The 18,095-nt window shown below is 39.1% G+C and overlaps 1 protein-coding gene across 10 annotated transcripts in view; it reads right to left on the reverse strand.

Annotated features, from left to right (window-relative positions):
• Window positions 1-18,095, reverse strand: part of PLCB4 (phospholipase C beta 4) — a 408,833-nt gene that overhangs the window by 60,312 nt on the left and 330,426 nt on the right. For 7 of the 10 annotated variants that reach the window (XM_037990697.2, XM_037990700.2, XM_073006868.1 and 4 more), the window contains 6 exons: window positions 15,971-16,006; window positions 13,535-13,676; window positions 12,812-12,896; window positions 12,346-12,470; window positions 10,428-10,479; window positions 1,296-1,398 (listed from right to left, as the gene is read on the reverse strand). In XM_037990697.2, coding sequence (XP_037846625.1) covers window positions 1,296-1,398; window positions 10,428-10,479; window positions 12,346-12,470; window positions 12,812-12,896; window positions 13,535-13,676; window positions 15,971-16,006 — 543 coding nt within the window. The remainder of the gene's footprint in view (window positions 1-1,295; window positions 1,399-10,427; window positions 10,480-12,345; window positions 12,471-12,811; window positions 12,897-13,534; window positions 13,677-15,970; window positions 16,007-18,095) is intronic. The other 3 variants (XM_037990701.2, XM_008018332.3, XM_037990702.2) reach the window with 1 other exon arrangement.

Here is an 18,095-nt window from a genome sequence, read left to right on the forward strand (position 1 = left end):
TATCTACGGCGATAATGTATTCATTCCTATTAAACCAAAACATTATTGAACAACTACTATAGGCAGAAAGACCCCAACTGTTTCAAGAAGATGTTCTACCTTCTCGAACTGTCTAGAAAAAGAACAAAGAAAAAATATATATGAATCATAATACAAATAAATAGTGTCCACGGCCTCTTCATCTCACATAAGTGTCTACACCTTTGAAATGAAGTGATGAATTCAGTTATGTCCTAAGACCCTTCATAGCTCTGAAATTCCATCATGCCATACTTATTAATGATTTCTTTTAGAAGTCTTGAAAAGAGACACACAGAAAAGTGAAGTTAGAATTTGTCTGTTGTTACTGATATTGACACTGGTCAGCTAGGACAGTTTTACATATTTGTAAAGACCAATGTTAGTCTATCTACGATAAAGCTATGGAGAGATGATATTTCATTTAGTGTTTAAATGACTATAGCCATTTATTAGGGTCTTTTGTTTACATTATTTTCTAGCTAACAATTTGAACCAGCTTTTTTGAGGTATATTTGACATACAACAAATTATATGCATTTAAAATGTACAATCAGGTCAGGCATGGTGGCTCATCCCTGTAATCCCAGCATTTTGGGAGGCTGAGGCAGGTGGATCACCTGAGGTTAGGAGTTTGAGACCAGCCTGGCCAACATGGTAAAAACCCATCTCTACTAAAAATATAAAAATTAGCCAGGCGTGATGGTGGGCACCTGTAGTCTCAGCTACAGCTGCAGGAGAATCACTTGAACCTGGAAGGTGGAGGTTGCAGTGATCTGAGATTGTGCCACTGCACTCCAGCCTGGGCGACAGAGTGATACTTGGTGTCAAAAAATAGAAAACGAAAAAATAAAATGTACAATTAGATCAGCTGGGACATATGAGTACATCTGTGAAACTATCTCCATAATTAAGATGATAAACATTTGTATCATCACTCAAATTTTCTTTGTGCCCTTTTGTAACCCATTCCTCCCTGCCCTTTTTTCAAAGGCCAGCACTGATTTAATTTCTGTCACTATAATTTGCATTTTCTAGAATTTTGTATAAATGGAATCATGTAGCAGGTACTTTTTTGATGGTGTCTTTCACTTTAAGTAGCTAATAATTTTACTAGTGAAAAAATGTGTCTCATTTTTTAAAAAGGGGGTGGAATCTTAAGTCAAGGTTGTGAGCAGCACAAGGATCTTGCAATTTAACATTAAATATTTTATAATTTCTTTCAAGGACCACTTGCATATACATTTATACTACCTTGTGATGAGCAGGGGCCTTACCTGCACTGAGCAAGTGGCCGCAATAACGCCATCAACAGGAGTTTCAGAGAAGGGGTCAAATGTTCGATCAGGCCGCCTCATGAAATCTGGTTTGAGAAGGTACCTGGTAGGACAAAAGCACAGAAGTTTATTAGTAGGTTTTACAAAGACTAAAACACTCTCCAGTTGAAACAATGAATGGATGCTTCCTTTTCTCCATCTGTAACACAGCAGCTAGGCTTTTAAGTAGAGAGTCCTAAGGATGGAAAAGAACATGCCTGCCCTTATGAACAACCTTAAAGAGCTGCTGGCTCAGTGGCAGGCTTAGTGGCATCCAGGACTTCCTGATCCTATCATCTTCTCTGGCACTTTTTTATTCCCTGGTCCCCTTTAAATGCTTTTCTCTATATGTATAAAATAAAATGCAAAGAATAAAAATGAAAAACCAATTATATTAGCTATAATTATCAAAATATAAAAATATGTGATATTCTACCTCTGTTATTAATTGTACTTTCAATAATGCATCAAATTATAAGATCTAATGGTAAGATCTAATTATGATGACAATAATCTCAAAGCACAAAAATATTTTGAGACAGCTGTAACAACAGTAATGAACTATGACAATGTCTGTGATGAGAGAGTCACAGGTACCACTAATGCGACTGTGGATTGTTGTCTACATTCACAATCAAAGGAAACTGACATTTCAGCTAGAGGTAGGTGAAAACAAAAATAAATTATTTCCCCATTTCTAGTAGAAACAATTAGGCAAGAAAATGAATTAAAAGGCATCCAAATTGGAAAGAAGGAAGTAAACCTATTTCTAGTCACAGATGACATGATGCCATAAATTTAAAAAAACTCTAAGGAATCCACTAAAAAAACTATTGGAATAAATAAATTCACCACTATTGCAGGATACCAGATAAACATATAAAAATTCAATTGTATTTCTATAGAATGACAATGAACAGTACAAAAATGAAATTAAGAAAACAATTCTATTTATAATAGCAAAATATAAACTACTTAGGAATAAACTTTAAAAAAAATAAGTGCCTACACTTTGAAAACTACAAAACACTGTTTAAAAAAATTAAAGAAGAGCTAAACAAATGGGAAGATATCTTGCCTTCATGGGTTAGAAGACCATATTGTTAAGCTGGCAATATTTCTGAAATTGATGTGTGAATTCAGTGTAATCTCTGTCAAAATCCCAGCTGACTTTTTTTGGTACAAACTGACAAGCTAATCCTAAAATTCGTATCGAAACTCAAGGGATTAAGAATAGCCAACACAATGTAAAAAGAGAGAACAAAATTGGGTGTCTCACACTTCTTGATTTCAAAACTTATTACAAAACTACAAGATTTAATCAAGACAGTCTAGTACTGACAAAGAAAAACACATAAATCGCGGGGCGCAGTGGCTCACACCTGTAATCCCAGCACTTTGGGAGGCCGAGGCTGGCGGATCACGAGGTCAGAAGATCAAGACCAGGTGAAACCCCATCTCTACTAAAAATACAAAAAATTAGCAGGGTGCAGTGGCGGGCGCCTGTAGTCCCAGCTACTTGGGAGGCTGAGGCAGGAGAATGGCATGAACCCAGGAGGCGGAGCTTGCAGAGAGCTGAGATCGTGCTACTGCACTCCAGCCTGGGCGACAGAGCGAGACTCCGTATCAAAAAAAAAAAAAGAAAAAAGAAAAAAGAAAAAAAAACCCACATAAATCAATGAGACAGAATCAAAGTCTATAAATAAATCCATGAACCTACGGCCAATTGATTTTTGACAAGGATGCCAAGACCAATCAATGGGTGAAAGAAGAGTCTTTTAAATAAATAGTGACAGGGTAACAGGATAGTTCCATGCAAATAAATGGATAAATAAGTAAAACTGGATCCTTACCCTATACCATATACAAAAATTAGCTCAAAGAGGATAAAATAACTAAATGCAAGAGCCAAACTACAAAATTCCTAAAAGAAGCCATAAGGACAAATCTTATGACCTGAATTTGGCACTGGATTCCAAACATAATACCAAAAGCACATGCAACAATACATTGGATTTTCTGTTGAAAACTTTTATGCTTCAAAAGACACTATCAAGAAAGTAAAAAGGCTAGTCACAAAAAGGAAAAAAATTGCAATTCATATATCTGATTAGAGGCCTGTATCTAGAATACATAAAGAACAACTCATCTAGTTTAAACAATGGTCAAGTGATCTGAACAGACATTTCTCCAAATAAGATACACAAAAAACCAATAAGCACATAAAAAGATGTTTAACATCATTAGTCATTAGAGAAAAGACTATCAAAACCACAATGAGATATCACTACACATACACTAGGATGACTATAATTAATGAGTCAGATAACAATAAGTGTTAACAAGGATGTGGAGAAATTGGAACTCTCATATGTTGCTAGTAGGAGTGTAAAATGATGCATTCACTTAGAAAGGCAGTCTGGCAGTTCCTCAAAGAGTTAAACATAGAGTTACCATATGACCCAGCAATTCCATTCTTATGCATATAACCAAGATAAATGAAAACATATTCATACAAAAACGTACAAAATATGAACATTCATAGCAGCATTATTTGTAATAATCCAGAGATGGAAATAACCCAAATGAATGGACCCAAATAAGTCCATCAACGAATGAACGTATGGCACAAAATGTGGTATATTCGTACAATGGAAAATTATTCAGCAATAAAAATCATAAGGTATTGATACATGTTACAACCTGGATGAACCCTGAAAACACTATGCTAAGTGAAAGAAGCCAGGCACGAAAGGCCGTATATTATGTAAATTCATTTATATCAAATGTTCAGAATAGGCAAATACAGAGACAGAGGGTACATTAAAGTTCCTATTGGGAGACCAAAGCTAAAGGATACAGATTTTGAGGCAATGAAAATGTTCTGCAATTTATCCCCACTATACAATATCTGCCCCTCATGTCCACTGGGTAGTGGTCATATAATCACACCTTGTCCAGATTCCATAATTTCCCTGAAACATGTGTCGACAAACTTAAAAAAATTAAAACTGTATTAGAAATAAGAATAACCATAGATTTAAAGAATCCAAACTATAAGCAGTATATAAATGAAAATAAAAGTACTTTTTTTCCCAAAAGTAAAGGTTTGCTTTTAAATGTAAAAGAATCAAAATTAGGGGAACTCAAAACTCTAAATTTCCTTAGAAGCATAACTTTTATTAATTTCAAGTCTAGATGATGTCAACTTAAATACAACCCAAAAGGGATCCTGAGTCATGATATGTTTTCTTTAAAGTTTAATGTCACTTTTCTTAGTTTTGAAAAAGTCACCATTCATTGTTACCTTCTAAGTCTGAACAAACAACAAAGTGTTAAAAATATTCCCTTACATTTGATCATCTAAAAAGGAATCTTTAAGAGACAACACTGATTTTTTATGAAGAATATAGAAATTTACACAATTGTTGAAATGTTAAAGGTGATTTTGAACACTCTTGTCTCGAAGAGAACGCACCTCACAATATTAATATAAAAGCTCTCTAACTATATACAAGAGATTATCTTCTGTATTCATGGAGTTTTAGATTTGTAGCATTTTTTTGTGGCTAGAGTTGGCAATGAGAAAATATGATGATACAGCAAAAGGTAAAGAATCAGAACGGAGAGTAGGTGAGTAGCTAAAATACTATGCTTGCGTCTCGGAAGGAAGCCCACCAGCTTTCTCTGAAGGAAAACTGACACAGACTGTGGGGGGAGGTAACGATGGTGGTTCTGGCTTTCAGGAGACGGGCAGCATTTGGACCTCAGCTGTGGCAAATGAGGGATTTTGCCTCCTGAGGAAGGTCGGGACTTGGATGAATCCAGAACTGGAGTCACCTTTCCAGTCCTGAATCTCCCTGGGAAGGAGCGTCCAGAGATTCCTCACTTTCCACAGTCCTTTGTTAAAGATCAAGAGCCCCTTCCCACCCACCAAAATAAGAAACGGATCATGGTGACATCTCAGGGTCAAAAACATTCTTTCACATCCCCCCGTTCAAATCTGCATAGAACACTCATCGGTGAAAGAGTGAATTGATCCAAAGTGAGAAATGGCAGGGGAAAAGGGCAAGAAACCCATATCCAATTCTCCAAAGCAGGCAAGCTCTGGTGAAATGGGTTTGTTTTTTATACTCAAAGAGGGTAAAACAGAGTACACAGAAGCTTGTCAGGACCATGAGGTAAGTTCTGGCCTGGGATAGGACATTTAGCAAGCTTTCTTTGACAAAGGAGCATCTGTTCTGGGTCCAAAGCGGTCTCAGAGAGCAGCAGAGGTTGCCTCTCATATCCCTGGTGGCTGTCAGGGTGCAGGGACCTGGGGTATTGATAGGGAAGCTGAAGCCAGAGTCTGGCACCAGAGCTGGCTATGCGGATGTGCTAATTGTACAGTTGTACGGGGCCCTGAATTCAGAAGGGCCCATACTTGGTTTAATGCTTGGTTTTACGCTCTGCATCCACCATCCTAAAATTCTCAGGAGCCCTTCATTTTCATTCTGCATTGGGCCCTGCAAATGACATAGATGGTCTGTTTGGTGCTTAGTGGTACAGAAAATGAACTCATTCCAGACATCTAGGTCTGTGTGATAGGCACAGGCACAAAGTCAAAGCCAATGGCAAGGCAGGGATCCAAGGATTCTCTGTGGACTGTGTAGGGCCTTGGAAGGCAAGAGAGGGCGAGAAGAAGGGTTGCCAACCAGGTGGGTGGATAGGAGCCCCAAGAATGAGAAAATGGGGCCATAAGGAAACACATCCTATTTCATCACACCTAAGATGCCATCAGTTGTCCAACATGCCATTTTATGTAGCTGCAAGAAAGCAAAATGACTGTTGATTATAACTGCAAGTTGCTATGCATTATAAGACACATTCCAATTTGAGGATATTATACAGTAACCTGCTTTATTTGCAATTTTGCTTTCTGAGGCTTCAGCTACCCCTGGTCAACTCTGTTCTAAAAGTATTAAAATAGAACCTAATATAAAAGTTGGAAAATAAAACTTTGAAATAAAAAATTGATTTTAAAAGATAGAAAACCCAATAAGAAAATGTGTAGAAGTTCTTCACAAAACAGAATATCGAAATAGCCAATAAACATAAAAAAGAGAAAAAATTAAGATATTTGGAGACCACATTCACATAACTTTTATTACACTATATTGTTAAAACTGTTCCATTATTAGTTATTGATGTTAATCTCTTACTATGCCTAATTCATAAATTAAAATTTATCACAGGTATGCATATATAGAACCACAGTATATACACGTTGGGATTGGTGGTTTCAGGCATCCACTGGGGTTCTTAGAACGTATGGCCTGTGGGCAAGGGAGAACTGCTGTGTAAAAACGACCTCTGAATCATAAAATGACATACTATTTTGATATCAATCACCCACTTTCCTATGAAAGCCTAAAAAGATTTTAGATACTAATTTACACTATTTTGTTTCATTTGCAATTAGGGGAATGTCTTCCATTTTTCCATCTTCAAAAACGAGACTGTTAAAAGCACTGCTCACTTTCCTGGTAACATGCACACTTACTGGGCCCAGTGTTATGCCCTCCCACAAGATCGGCCAGGGAGCACAGAAGGGGTTCCCAGGGGGATTTCTGACATTTTGCTACAGTTGCTAGATCCTAGGGGTTTTTGTGTACTTTGCACACTGATGTTCTACATAAAACAGGGATTGTTTGCCTCCATAGGCCTCCACAGAGGCACAGAATGCCTCTTTAAGAAATGCAGTCCTCAGACTCAGCCCAAAGGGGCAGTTTTTAAAAGTCTTTGCAGGTGGGTGGGAGAACCACAAGGGTGACACAGTGAGAACCATGCAGTGCCCCAGCTTGCCCGAGCACCAGGGACAGGAGCTCCTGTGCAGCACTGGGCCCCACATCTATCATCACCATGGAACACAGAACCATGCAGGTGAGGGAAACTTCTTCTTTTTTCCTTGCCAGTGACAGCCTTTGCCACCAGCTGGGTGTATGGGAAGGGGAATTAGGAGATTAGAGAGTCAACGGTATCCCTAATACTTTATCAAGCTGGGCTGCCCCACTGCACGGGCTATTTTTCAGCCTTTCTGGTGAGGTGTATGCTTTTAGTCACATAGTGTCCAACACATCAACACAGAATTCAGGCTAAAGTAGCAACAGTATCTTTGTTTGTGAAGGTATTTTAAAATAAATGAATGGATTTAAAAACGACCAATGAGGTCAGGCATAGTGGCTCACACCTGTAATCCCAGCACTTTGGGAGGCCAAGGCAGGCAGACTGCCTGAGCTCCAGAGTTCAAGAACAGTCTGGGCAACATGGTGAAACCCTATCTGTACAAAAACTACAAAAACTAGATATGTGTGGTGGTGGGCACCCCCAGCTACTTGAGGGGTGGAGGAGGGAGGACAGATTGAGCCCAGGATGTCAAGGTTGCAATGAGCCACGTTTGTACCACTGCACTTGAGCCTGGGTGACAGAGTGAAACCCTGTCTTAAGAAAAAAACAAATAAATAACGGTGGAGAGAGTGAGACACTGCACATGCTAATGATGGCTAAGCAGAAACTCTAGGAAAAACAAACCGAACATAGGATTGTCAGGACTTTTTTTTTTCTTTTTCTTTTTTTTTTTTGAGACGGAGTCTCGCTCACTGCAAGCTCCGCCTCCCGGGTTCAAGCCATTCTTCTGCCTCAGCCTCCCAAGTAGCCGGGACTATAGGCGCCCGCTACCTGGCCGGCTAATTTCTTGTATTTTTAGTAGAGATGGGGTTTCAGTGTGTTAGCCAGGATGGTCTCGATCTCCTGACCTCGTGATCTGCTAGCCTCAGCCTCCCAAAGTGCTGGGATTATAGGTGTGAGCCACCGTGCCTGGCTGTCAGGACTTTTTTTTATACAGAAACAATTCTAGTCCCTGCATCAGGCCCGGCTGCCAGGATTCCTCATTGCATGTTGGACAGCTGATGGCACCTTAGGTGTGATCGCTGAGGTGGGCGAGGAAAGTGCTTTAAGCATCACTGGGCCACTGCACGGTTCCAGAAGTGAGCACAGCCATGCCCGAAGGGTCCTGTAAGAGCCAGGAGTGCCAAGGCTGCCTCCCTGGGGTCCTTAAAGGACGACTGAACAGAGCACTCCTTGAATTCTGTAATATCTGTGTGTGTGATTGATCATAGGGCCTTAAGTTTCTCTTAAATCTCACTTTTGCACAGAAATGTGCAGTTCCTGAAGTACTTTTGTACACATTCCTTCAACCTGCGCTGTCGTAAACTGTTAAAGAAAAAAAATGTACCCAAACACTTGTTAAACATGGTAAAGCGGACTTTACTCAAGGGGATAGGGAGCCGTGGCGATAGGTATAAGGGCTCAAATCTGACCTCAACAAGCATACATGGAGATTGAGAACCATGGAGTAGGGTAAGGGCCAGCAGATGGAAAATGTCTATGAGGAAACATGAAGGATAAAGATTTCTGGCCAAACTGACTTGATAGGATTATTGCTGAAGGCAGGCCAAGGGGACAGGATATCCAGGGTGGTCAGACACCAAGGGCTGGCGATTTTCCCTAAACTGAATTAGCACGATGCTTGCTCAAACTGGATTCTACAGTGACTGACAGGGAAACCCGAAGGTGGGTCTCATCAGAAAGGACTCGGTTTTTGTCAAAGGACAAAGTCTTTTTTAGTTCCCTGTTTTGTTCAAGAAAAAAAGACATTTTTTTTTTTTCTTCCTTTGAGTACAACAAACCCTGTGTGGCAGGTGTCACCGTCTTCATTTTATCAAGCAGAGAAGAGAGGTTCTGAGTCTCACACACCTGCTGTAGGCAACACAGAAAGCACTAGGGGCAGCTGGGAGCTGAGTTCAAACCCTGATCTTTAGACTCCCAGCCTAGGGCTTTTACTCACAGAAGCCCTGGGACTTTATGCCTCGGCCCGCTACTTGTGAGAGGAAGAGGCCTGCGAAGCAATTTATGTGAAAAATCTCCTGGGTTGGAACGCTTGGCATTAAATAACAAAATTGCTTTCACAAAATTCTGAAATATGAATTCAGAACTTTCTCTTCCCAACTACACACATTTTTTTCTTCCAAAGCACACAGCAGAGGAAAATGTAGGGCATGCTCCAGGTATGTAAGTGGTGGGTGATTTGGGGAATAGCATAGTCACCGTGTGGGCAGCCATACTGGCAGAGAACCATTCACCAGGCAGGCAGAGGGAGGGAGTGTGCACGTTGAAAAGTCATTTCTAACTCACAACTGCTGAAAAATGTTATCTTGACTGGCAGTTTTCAGTGAGAAAAATTAAGACATCCAATCAGGTGAGCCACCATGAAGAAATTCCTAATAGCATCATTATGACAGGGGATGGTTTTCCATTGGATTCCTTTAGAAGCCTTTGGGCAGTGGTCTGGAGTTATCAATATTTACTTGCTTGGGGACAGATGCATGAGGCCGAGGTGGAGGGAGGGGATGACCACATAGTTTTTCTTTTTTTATCTGTAGAGAATTCTAATTTTATATTTTCATTTAACCTTTCAGTGTTTCCATGAAATTGACATTTCCTATTTCACTTCTTGGTTCAGTTTTCAAGATTGTATTTAAGGAAACTAAGAAAATACTCATAGCATTATTCTTTGATAACTGCTACTTACAAGACACAAAAAAGAATAAGGACAAAGGTTTATTCCCAACTGAATGAAATTCAGTTTGACACACATGACTTCATTACATATGAAATTAACTTCATTACTTGATTTGTCCTAGGTAAAATGCACATATTTAAGGCCTACATCTCCAGTGAATGTCCAAGTGTGCAGGGATTATTACCTGTCCTGTAATAATCTCCTCCACTATTGATTTTAAAGTGAGAGGATTAAACTCTAGGATATGTATGAACTGCTTCATTTGTGACTAAAAGAATCCAAAACCTGCTTAGTAAAATGAAGTAGATGAAGAATGTATATTTGCAAATATTCTCTAGGTATTTCATTTGCTTCTATTCCATCCCTCAAAGTCAGCTTAAATTCTGTAGTCTCTAATTGAAAATGACATGGCTTCATTATGGCTGTAGTATGGAGTTCTAAATCTAGATAACAGTTTAAATCACATTACTCACCCGCACGATCCATTATACTCAAATTTTCCCTGATTCAATTGCATCGCTAAATCTGTCAAGAGACAAAAATAATTTAGCATCTTGTCTTCCTAGACAAAAAAGACCCTGATGGGGTGATTTTAAACAATAGGTATCAGATTGCTCCTAGGCTCTGGTCCCTCTTTAATACTACAAGGTTCTGCTTGGTCTATTTAAGGCATACTCTCTTCCATGTCGAACTGACCGCATATTTCATTTAAATTAAACATAAAATGTGTTTTCATAAAGACCATGCTAAAGGTCACTTTTAAAAACGGATTCAATATCGGAGTCATACCATTGTTCGATGAGTACTGAGAGCAGAGATATCCAGCCTGCTACAGTGGGAGAGGATAGGTCTCAGGATCCCCGGGTAGAGGAACACTGGAGATACCCGGGAGGGTGAACATGAAACTTGATTTAAAAGATTCGAAAATGAGCTAGCTAAGTATCTCATAAAACTTGGTAGCACGCTTCCACGATGGGACGCAGGGGGAATTATTCCAGTGGGGTCTACGCTGGCAGTGCATGGCTTGTGCCTTTTCTCTTGCAAGTGAATAAAATATTTTCTTTATTCCCATCAGCAAAGGAAATGGGCAAACTGATGGATACTTTTTCCTCTTCAAAATGTTGTGTTTAACCTAATATTATAGAATAAAACATAAGCTGGCCTAGTGAATAAACTGTTTAGAGCCATTTAATCCATATTATGAACTCACTGACAACTGAGAACACAAGTTGCCCCTTTTGAAGTAAGCGAGGTCATCAGGGCCTTGTTACCGGACCCCAGCTAGAAACACTCAGGGATTGTACTGGTACCTATCACGTCACAGTCTAACCTAGCAAGCACTGTGGTGACCCCATGCAGAATGGCGACTCCAGTAGGAAGAGCTTCCGGTCACTGGGGAGGCTCCCTCAAGGGGTGGGAAGTAGTCAGCTCACACTCATGCTGAAGGAATGAAAGTCAAAGGACCTTCCACTCAGTCCAGATAGCAGGGAACAAGGTGGACAGGGATTCTTAAAACACAAAATAGATTTTAAAAAAATTCTCAAATTGGGAAGCATGGGCAATACTCTTATATAGCAAAGAATTGAAGGAAAAAAGGGTTTTCTGGTTTTGTTTTATTTCACCAATTGTAAGAACCATGCTGTAGAATTAACCATATACAGTGAATAGGTTTTGTGGCATATTTCTATCTATTTTATTTCTGTTTTGCTACCTCTAATCTTAATACTGTGATCCTAGGCTCTTAAGCAAACCTCAAAAACTTTAAAAATTTGTTTATGCAATTATAAAAATTTACTCTTTTCCTTCCAGAAAAAAAAAAAAGTCATTATATATTGGAAACCTGTATTTGAGTACACTTTGGAGGACCAAGTTATAGATTAGTATCTCTTCAAATATGTAACTCCTTACACACCATTTTAGTGGAGTTTACTCCAAAATATTCTGTACTCCTTTGGCGAAGTGCCACTGTGTCAGTCATATTTGCTGAATGTTCACAGTGGTCAGGGTACTTGCCAAAGGAGAAATGAGTCGCTGTTGCTATACAAAGATACTCAAATTCTTTTCACTTAATTCTGCCTTTGCAAACAAAGATAACAACTTTGATCCAAAAGGAAGACAAATGAGCAATATTTTGGAATATGGGATAATGGTTAGCAGGAATACTCATGGCATTTATGAAAGGAATTAAATTTCAATCACAACACATTATCTTCTACCATTGTTTGCTCTATTTTTTTTTTATTTTCACCATTATATAAATCCAATAACACATTGCTTTGCCATATGTCTGCTTCCTTTAAAAAATGCCCACAGCCAACTGATGGGAAGTGCTGGCACTATCCTGTCAAAGTGTTCTCATGGAATTTGGGGTCACTGGACATCAGCTCCTACCTGGGGTTTGATAGTTCAGCGAAACCATCTGGCAGCCAGCGTTCCAGAAAATCTGAGGCATGTAATTACTGGAATCGACTCGGCCTCCCTTGGGGTAAATGCGACTCATTTGCCGTTTGTTATAACTGTGTAACTTATTAAGGAAAACAGAAAAAAAGGGTCCTACAGCAGAGAAAAATAAACAACAAAGAGCTACAACAACAAAGGTCTAGGCCAACAACGACAAACGAGTAGACAGCACACAGCAAATTTCACATTTACAAATGATGCTTAAGATCACAGTTCACTGTGTGGATTATAAAAACAGTTTTCATTTGGGCAGATTGTCACAGCTGCCATGGTCTTTCCCACATATCATTTTATTAACTCTACCATCAGAATGATACATTAGCCATTTATCTATTTCAGAGGCTCCTGCCAAACCAACGTGAGTCAACCACTCATTCCACTTGATACATAAGGATACTTGACAAATTCAATTGCATGTGTCTTCAAGTAGCCAAGACCGACTGATTCATTAAAAGAAGACATGTTATAATGAATATTGCGTTCTGTAAAAGAAAAGCAAAGATGGAGTCAGGAACCCTGTCATCAAACCCTCAGCGAAAAACAGCAATAAATAAATACAATTACACTCTGAATCACGAGGCCTTGGAGGCTAATGCTACATTATCATGTTAGTAGCTCCCACTTTCATTGCCATCCTGTGGATGGAGACATTTGTCTTTAAAAAAAAAAAGTGCTGATTTAAATTGGGAGTCATTAGAGAAATTACATGTACCCCAATTGCCACAGTTATCCCTGAAATATGAATTTTTTATGATAATGATGATTATGATGGCTTCTCTAGCCCAGAAATGAAGTTTTTAAATACTTCTTATGTTTTTTTGAAAACCAGTTTTTGATTAAAAGGAGTCTTGTGAATGCACGCGGGAACAGAAGAGGCTACATGGCCCAGCACTAACAAATCCATAGTCTTTCAGCGCCACCTTGTGGGTGAGGTCATGAATGACAATGTAATGTCACCACATACCAAGGTGGCTTCTATGGTCTGCGAAACAAAAATAAGGTGAGGTGGAACAGCTCCCATGCCCACAAAGAAAAATGGCAACAAGTTAGATACAAGCTCATTAGCACCATAAAAGAAAATTAAGCAAAAAAGGCGATTGCATTTAACCTTTGGTGTTACCTTCTGCCACATGGAAACCTTGAAACTTTACAGGCTGGGCGTAGTTGATCATTGTGGACAAATATGGATGGATATTAGTGGTAGCACCTACATATTTATAAGATGCCATCCACGCCTGCTCATCTTCTACAGTTACCAGGCCCTACAAGCACATAGAAGAAAACATATAAATCGATGACTTCAGTAGGACCCACGGATATGTGCCGCAGATTTCCTTAATAAAGATAATTGCACACACACAAATTGAAAGGTAAAGACTTTTTCTTCCTCAATTATATAAAGGATACTTTAAGAAGTTAGTGTCTATTGTAGCTCTAAATAATGCAAAAGGAGGTAATCATAAAATATTAAGCTGATCTTACATTTGTAGGATATTTTTAGATTTTTAAGGGACTTTAAAATATTCAAGGAATTACTGGCCAGGAACAGTGGCTCACGCCTTTAATCCCAGCACTTTGGGAGGCCAGGAGTTCAAGACAAGCCTGGTAAACATGGCAAAACCCCATCTCTACTAAAAATGCCAAAAATTAGCTGGGTGTGGTGGCATGAGCCTGTAATTCCAGCTACTTGGGAGGCTGAGGCAGGAGAATCACTTGAACCTGGGAGGCAGAGGTTGTAGTGAGCTGAGACTGTGCCACTGCACTCCAGACCAGGCAACAGAGCAAGACTCCATCTCAAAAAAAAAAAAAAAAAAAAAAAAAAAAGAAAAAAGAAATTACTATATTGGACCTCACAGCAATGCTATGAAATAGATACAGCAGATATTACTCATATTTTTACAAATTGAGGCACAACATCAAAAATAGTGACTCTCGAACATTAGCGTGCATCAGAATCATCTGGAAGGCTTTTTAAACTAAAACAGATTCCTGGGCCCCACACTCAGAGTTTCTGCTGAAGTGAGTCTGCAGTGAGGCCAGTCATTGCTGTAACTAGTTCCCAGGTGCTAATGATGCTGCCTCTTTGGTGACTGTGTTTCACCGTAGCACTCTAGAATGTAAGCCACATACACACATGGTATATAGTATTTTAAAAAGCACTTAATCTTAAAAGTAATCTAATAACTTGCTGCATAGGACATACTGAAATTGCATTACTTTGCATACAGAAAAAAGAAAACAAATTAGTTTATTTCTTGATAGAAAAAACAACAACAAAACCAACAACAAAAGTAATACCTTCAAAAGTGATCAATATTTTTGCTGAGAACTTTGCAAAGCTAAATTTCCTGCATAGAGTGAATCTAGTTGGATATATTCCTTAGTTGCATGATGTAATCCATGAGTCAAAAAATGGTCAGATGACTTGTTTGTCTTAACTGATGACTTAACAATTTGAGCATTCTAAATTATCAAACTGATTTCACCAATGAAAACCTGAAATAATAATCAAGTAACGTAACTTGGTTTTGTTTTTGTTTTTATCATTTTCTTCATGTGTCCTCCTGCTCCCCCACCAAACAACGGCCATGTCTGTTCCTTCCATGTGTGTTTAATAATAAGAATAAATACCACCAGTGCTGTGTGCTGAGCACCAGGATGAGTTCTTGCACGCATGGTCTCATTACCGTCTGTGATGTGTAGTGGGGATTAGAGTCCTACCCACTGACCACATGAGAAGATTGACGCCTTGAGAATTAAAATAACTTAGCTAATAAATGGCAATGACCAAATGTCAATCTGTACACTGTTGACTCCAATTATGAATGATGAGATTCTAGAACAAGAGAGTAAAGTACTCACAAATATTTTGGGACAGGTCTGTGACCATATTTATTCATAATTCTTTCAAATTTAATATTTAGAGGGTGAGAAGATAGGATCTCAACTCCAAATAGCATAGGACCCCATAGGCAGCAAGGCAGTATTTTCTCAAGCTCTGAAGTATGAGAATGAAGTTATAAGGCAAATTTCTGCCTGTGGCTGTCAGTCTCACTGTTGTAGGATAAACCATAATACTTACTAAATAAGACCACTTTGATCATCATGAAGAACTTCGAAGAGAATGAAAGTGAAAATGTAACTTTATCTTCCCTACAATAAGGCCAACATCTAATAACATCAAGTAATACTCCTAGAAGTTATGCAGTGTAAAATTAATCAGTGATCTTCCAGAATGTCAGTGTACTGGGAACTAAGATCCTCCTATTATGCTACAATATGGATTTGATGACCTATTTGCTCAATTTTATGTTCAAATTCAATATGCTGATGATCATGTCGTTCCACTACAGGAACGAAATCTCTAATTCCAATGAAGAAAATGCCTTACTGGATTAAATACCTACTTTTAGGAAAATCATCTTACTCACCTGCCCTAGTTTTGTGATTTTTATCAGGATTTAATCATTTTATCACCACAATTAATTCCTTCCTTTGAAGATGTTTTAAATTAGATGCATCTGATTTAAAATAGGCAAGGGAATTATTTTGTTACCTTTTTGTTGTTTTCATGTTCAAGGTCATCTGAGGCCTAATTAGAGAAAGGAAATAATTTGTTTACTCCTCTAAAGGGCAAAATTCCAAATTTATTAGCCATACATACATAGATACTTAAATAAGTATAGGTAAACTTGTTATTCTATTTATTTGCTAAGGTGGGGCATTATTGATGAAAAAAAGCCATGGATGGCCTCATGGTTTTATGCACCAGAAGGGCTAATCTTAATGCTCTTTCCCTCATTTGTGGACAGTTTTTACCTACTTAGATGTTTTATTATAATTATTTACTTAGTGCTTTAGTCATGGGGCTTGGGAAAAGCAGCATGAAGGTCACTCTTGAGGAACTCAGCATTCATGTCGGGGTATTGCCTATGGACTGTACGCTGGTGCAGCCCCCCACACCGTCCCAAATTCATATACTGAAATCTTCAACCTCATTGTGATGGCATTTGAAGATGGGGCCTTTGGGAGGTAATTTGATCATGAGGGCCAAGCCAAGAGAGAGCTTGCCTCCTTATTCTCTCTCTACCACGTGAGGACATAACCACGAAGAGGGCCCCCCTCACTAGGAACTGATTGGGTGAAACCTTGGTTTTAGACTTCTCAGACTCCAGAATGGTTACAAATAGATTTTAGTTGTTTAAGCCAATGGTATTTTTGTGATAGCAGTCCCAACTGACTAAGACACTAAGACAATATTGACGAAGGCTTTAGCAACTTTTTTTTTTTTTTTTTTTTTTTTTTTGGAGACGGAGTCTTGCTCTGTTGACCAGGTTGGAGTGCAGTGGCACAATCTTGGCTCACTGCAACCTCTGCCTTTCGGGTTCAAGCAATTCTCCTGCCTCAGCTTCCTGAGTAGCTGGGATTACAGGCGCGTGCCATGGTACCTGGCTAAGTTTTATATTAAAACAATACTCTTGAGTCTTAATAGGCATTCAGTATTCTCAAAGTAGTCACAATTCCCTATTCAGAAAAGGCAGGGTGTAAAGGCAATATTCCTTTGGCTTTGCTCATCAGACAAATACTCTCCCCTCTTCCTATCACCAAATGTATCTGCCTACCTGCATCTTCATCCACTGTCTTCACTAATCAGGTGTTCCTGCTCCTGTGAAGGGCCACACCTTCGCACCACAGCGATCCCACCCTCTTCCACCTTCTCAAGGAATTCCAGGCAGTTATCCCCTCTCTTTCCTGCAAAATTAATCTCTTCCTCTGTACTGCACCACTTCCGAGTTTGCAAACACACTCCAGATTCATTCATCCGAAAACAAAAAAAACTAAAACAAACAAACAAAAACACTCCCTTGACTCTTCGAGTGCCCTTGGCCACCAGTCCATTTCTTGCTCCCCTTCACAGCAAAACTTCTCAAAAGCATAGTCTCTAGTCATTCATATCTATGTGATCCAGTGTCACCACCCTGTCTGGCACTCCACTGAAATGTCTCTTTAAGGTTACCAATGACCTCCATGCTAACAACCCAAAGGACACTCTTGACTCTTCTTAGTCAGTAGCATTTGTTAAATTAAGTTCAGCCTAAAGCTGTCTCTTTACATATTCTAAAGGTTTCTCCATAAACTTTCCATAAACTTTCACATAGTAAACTGTAGACTGAATGAATGTGTAAACAGGCTGTAACCTACTCATGTGCCAATCACTGAGTTTCAGCCAATCAAAGGTGGCCAACTAAAGGAGGCCAATCAAAGGTGGCCAACTATTCAACCTCTGTTCAAATAAGGCAAATAAGGCTGTAACCAATCCAGCTGCTTCTGTACCTCACTTCTGTTTTCTGTAGGTCACTTTCCTTTTTCCGTCAATATATCTTCCACCATGTGGCTGCACTGGAGTCTCTCTGAATCTCTTCTGGTTTGGGGCCTGCCCAATTTGGGAATTGTTCTTTGCTTAACTAAACTCTGTTAAATTTAATTTGTCTAAGATTTTTATAATATTCTACAGTCAACCACTCAGTCCTTCTGTTAACACTGTCCTCTTTCTTGGTTTTCTTGGTGTCACTGCCTAATTTCCCTCCTACTTCTCTGGCCATATCTTGCTCTTCTTTTCTGGCTCCACCTTTAACTAGGGCTCCACTTGGACCTTCTTTTCCACCTTTCCCTGTGAATCA

The sequence above is a fragment of the Chlorocebus sabaeus genome, chromosome 2, assembly GCF_047675955.1.
Source record: "Chlorocebus sabaeus isolate Y175 chromosome 2, mChlSab1.0.hap1, whole genome shotgun sequence".
Lineage (NCBI taxonomy): Eukaryota > Metazoa > Chordata > Mammalia > Primates > Cercopithecidae > Chlorocebus > Chlorocebus sabaeus.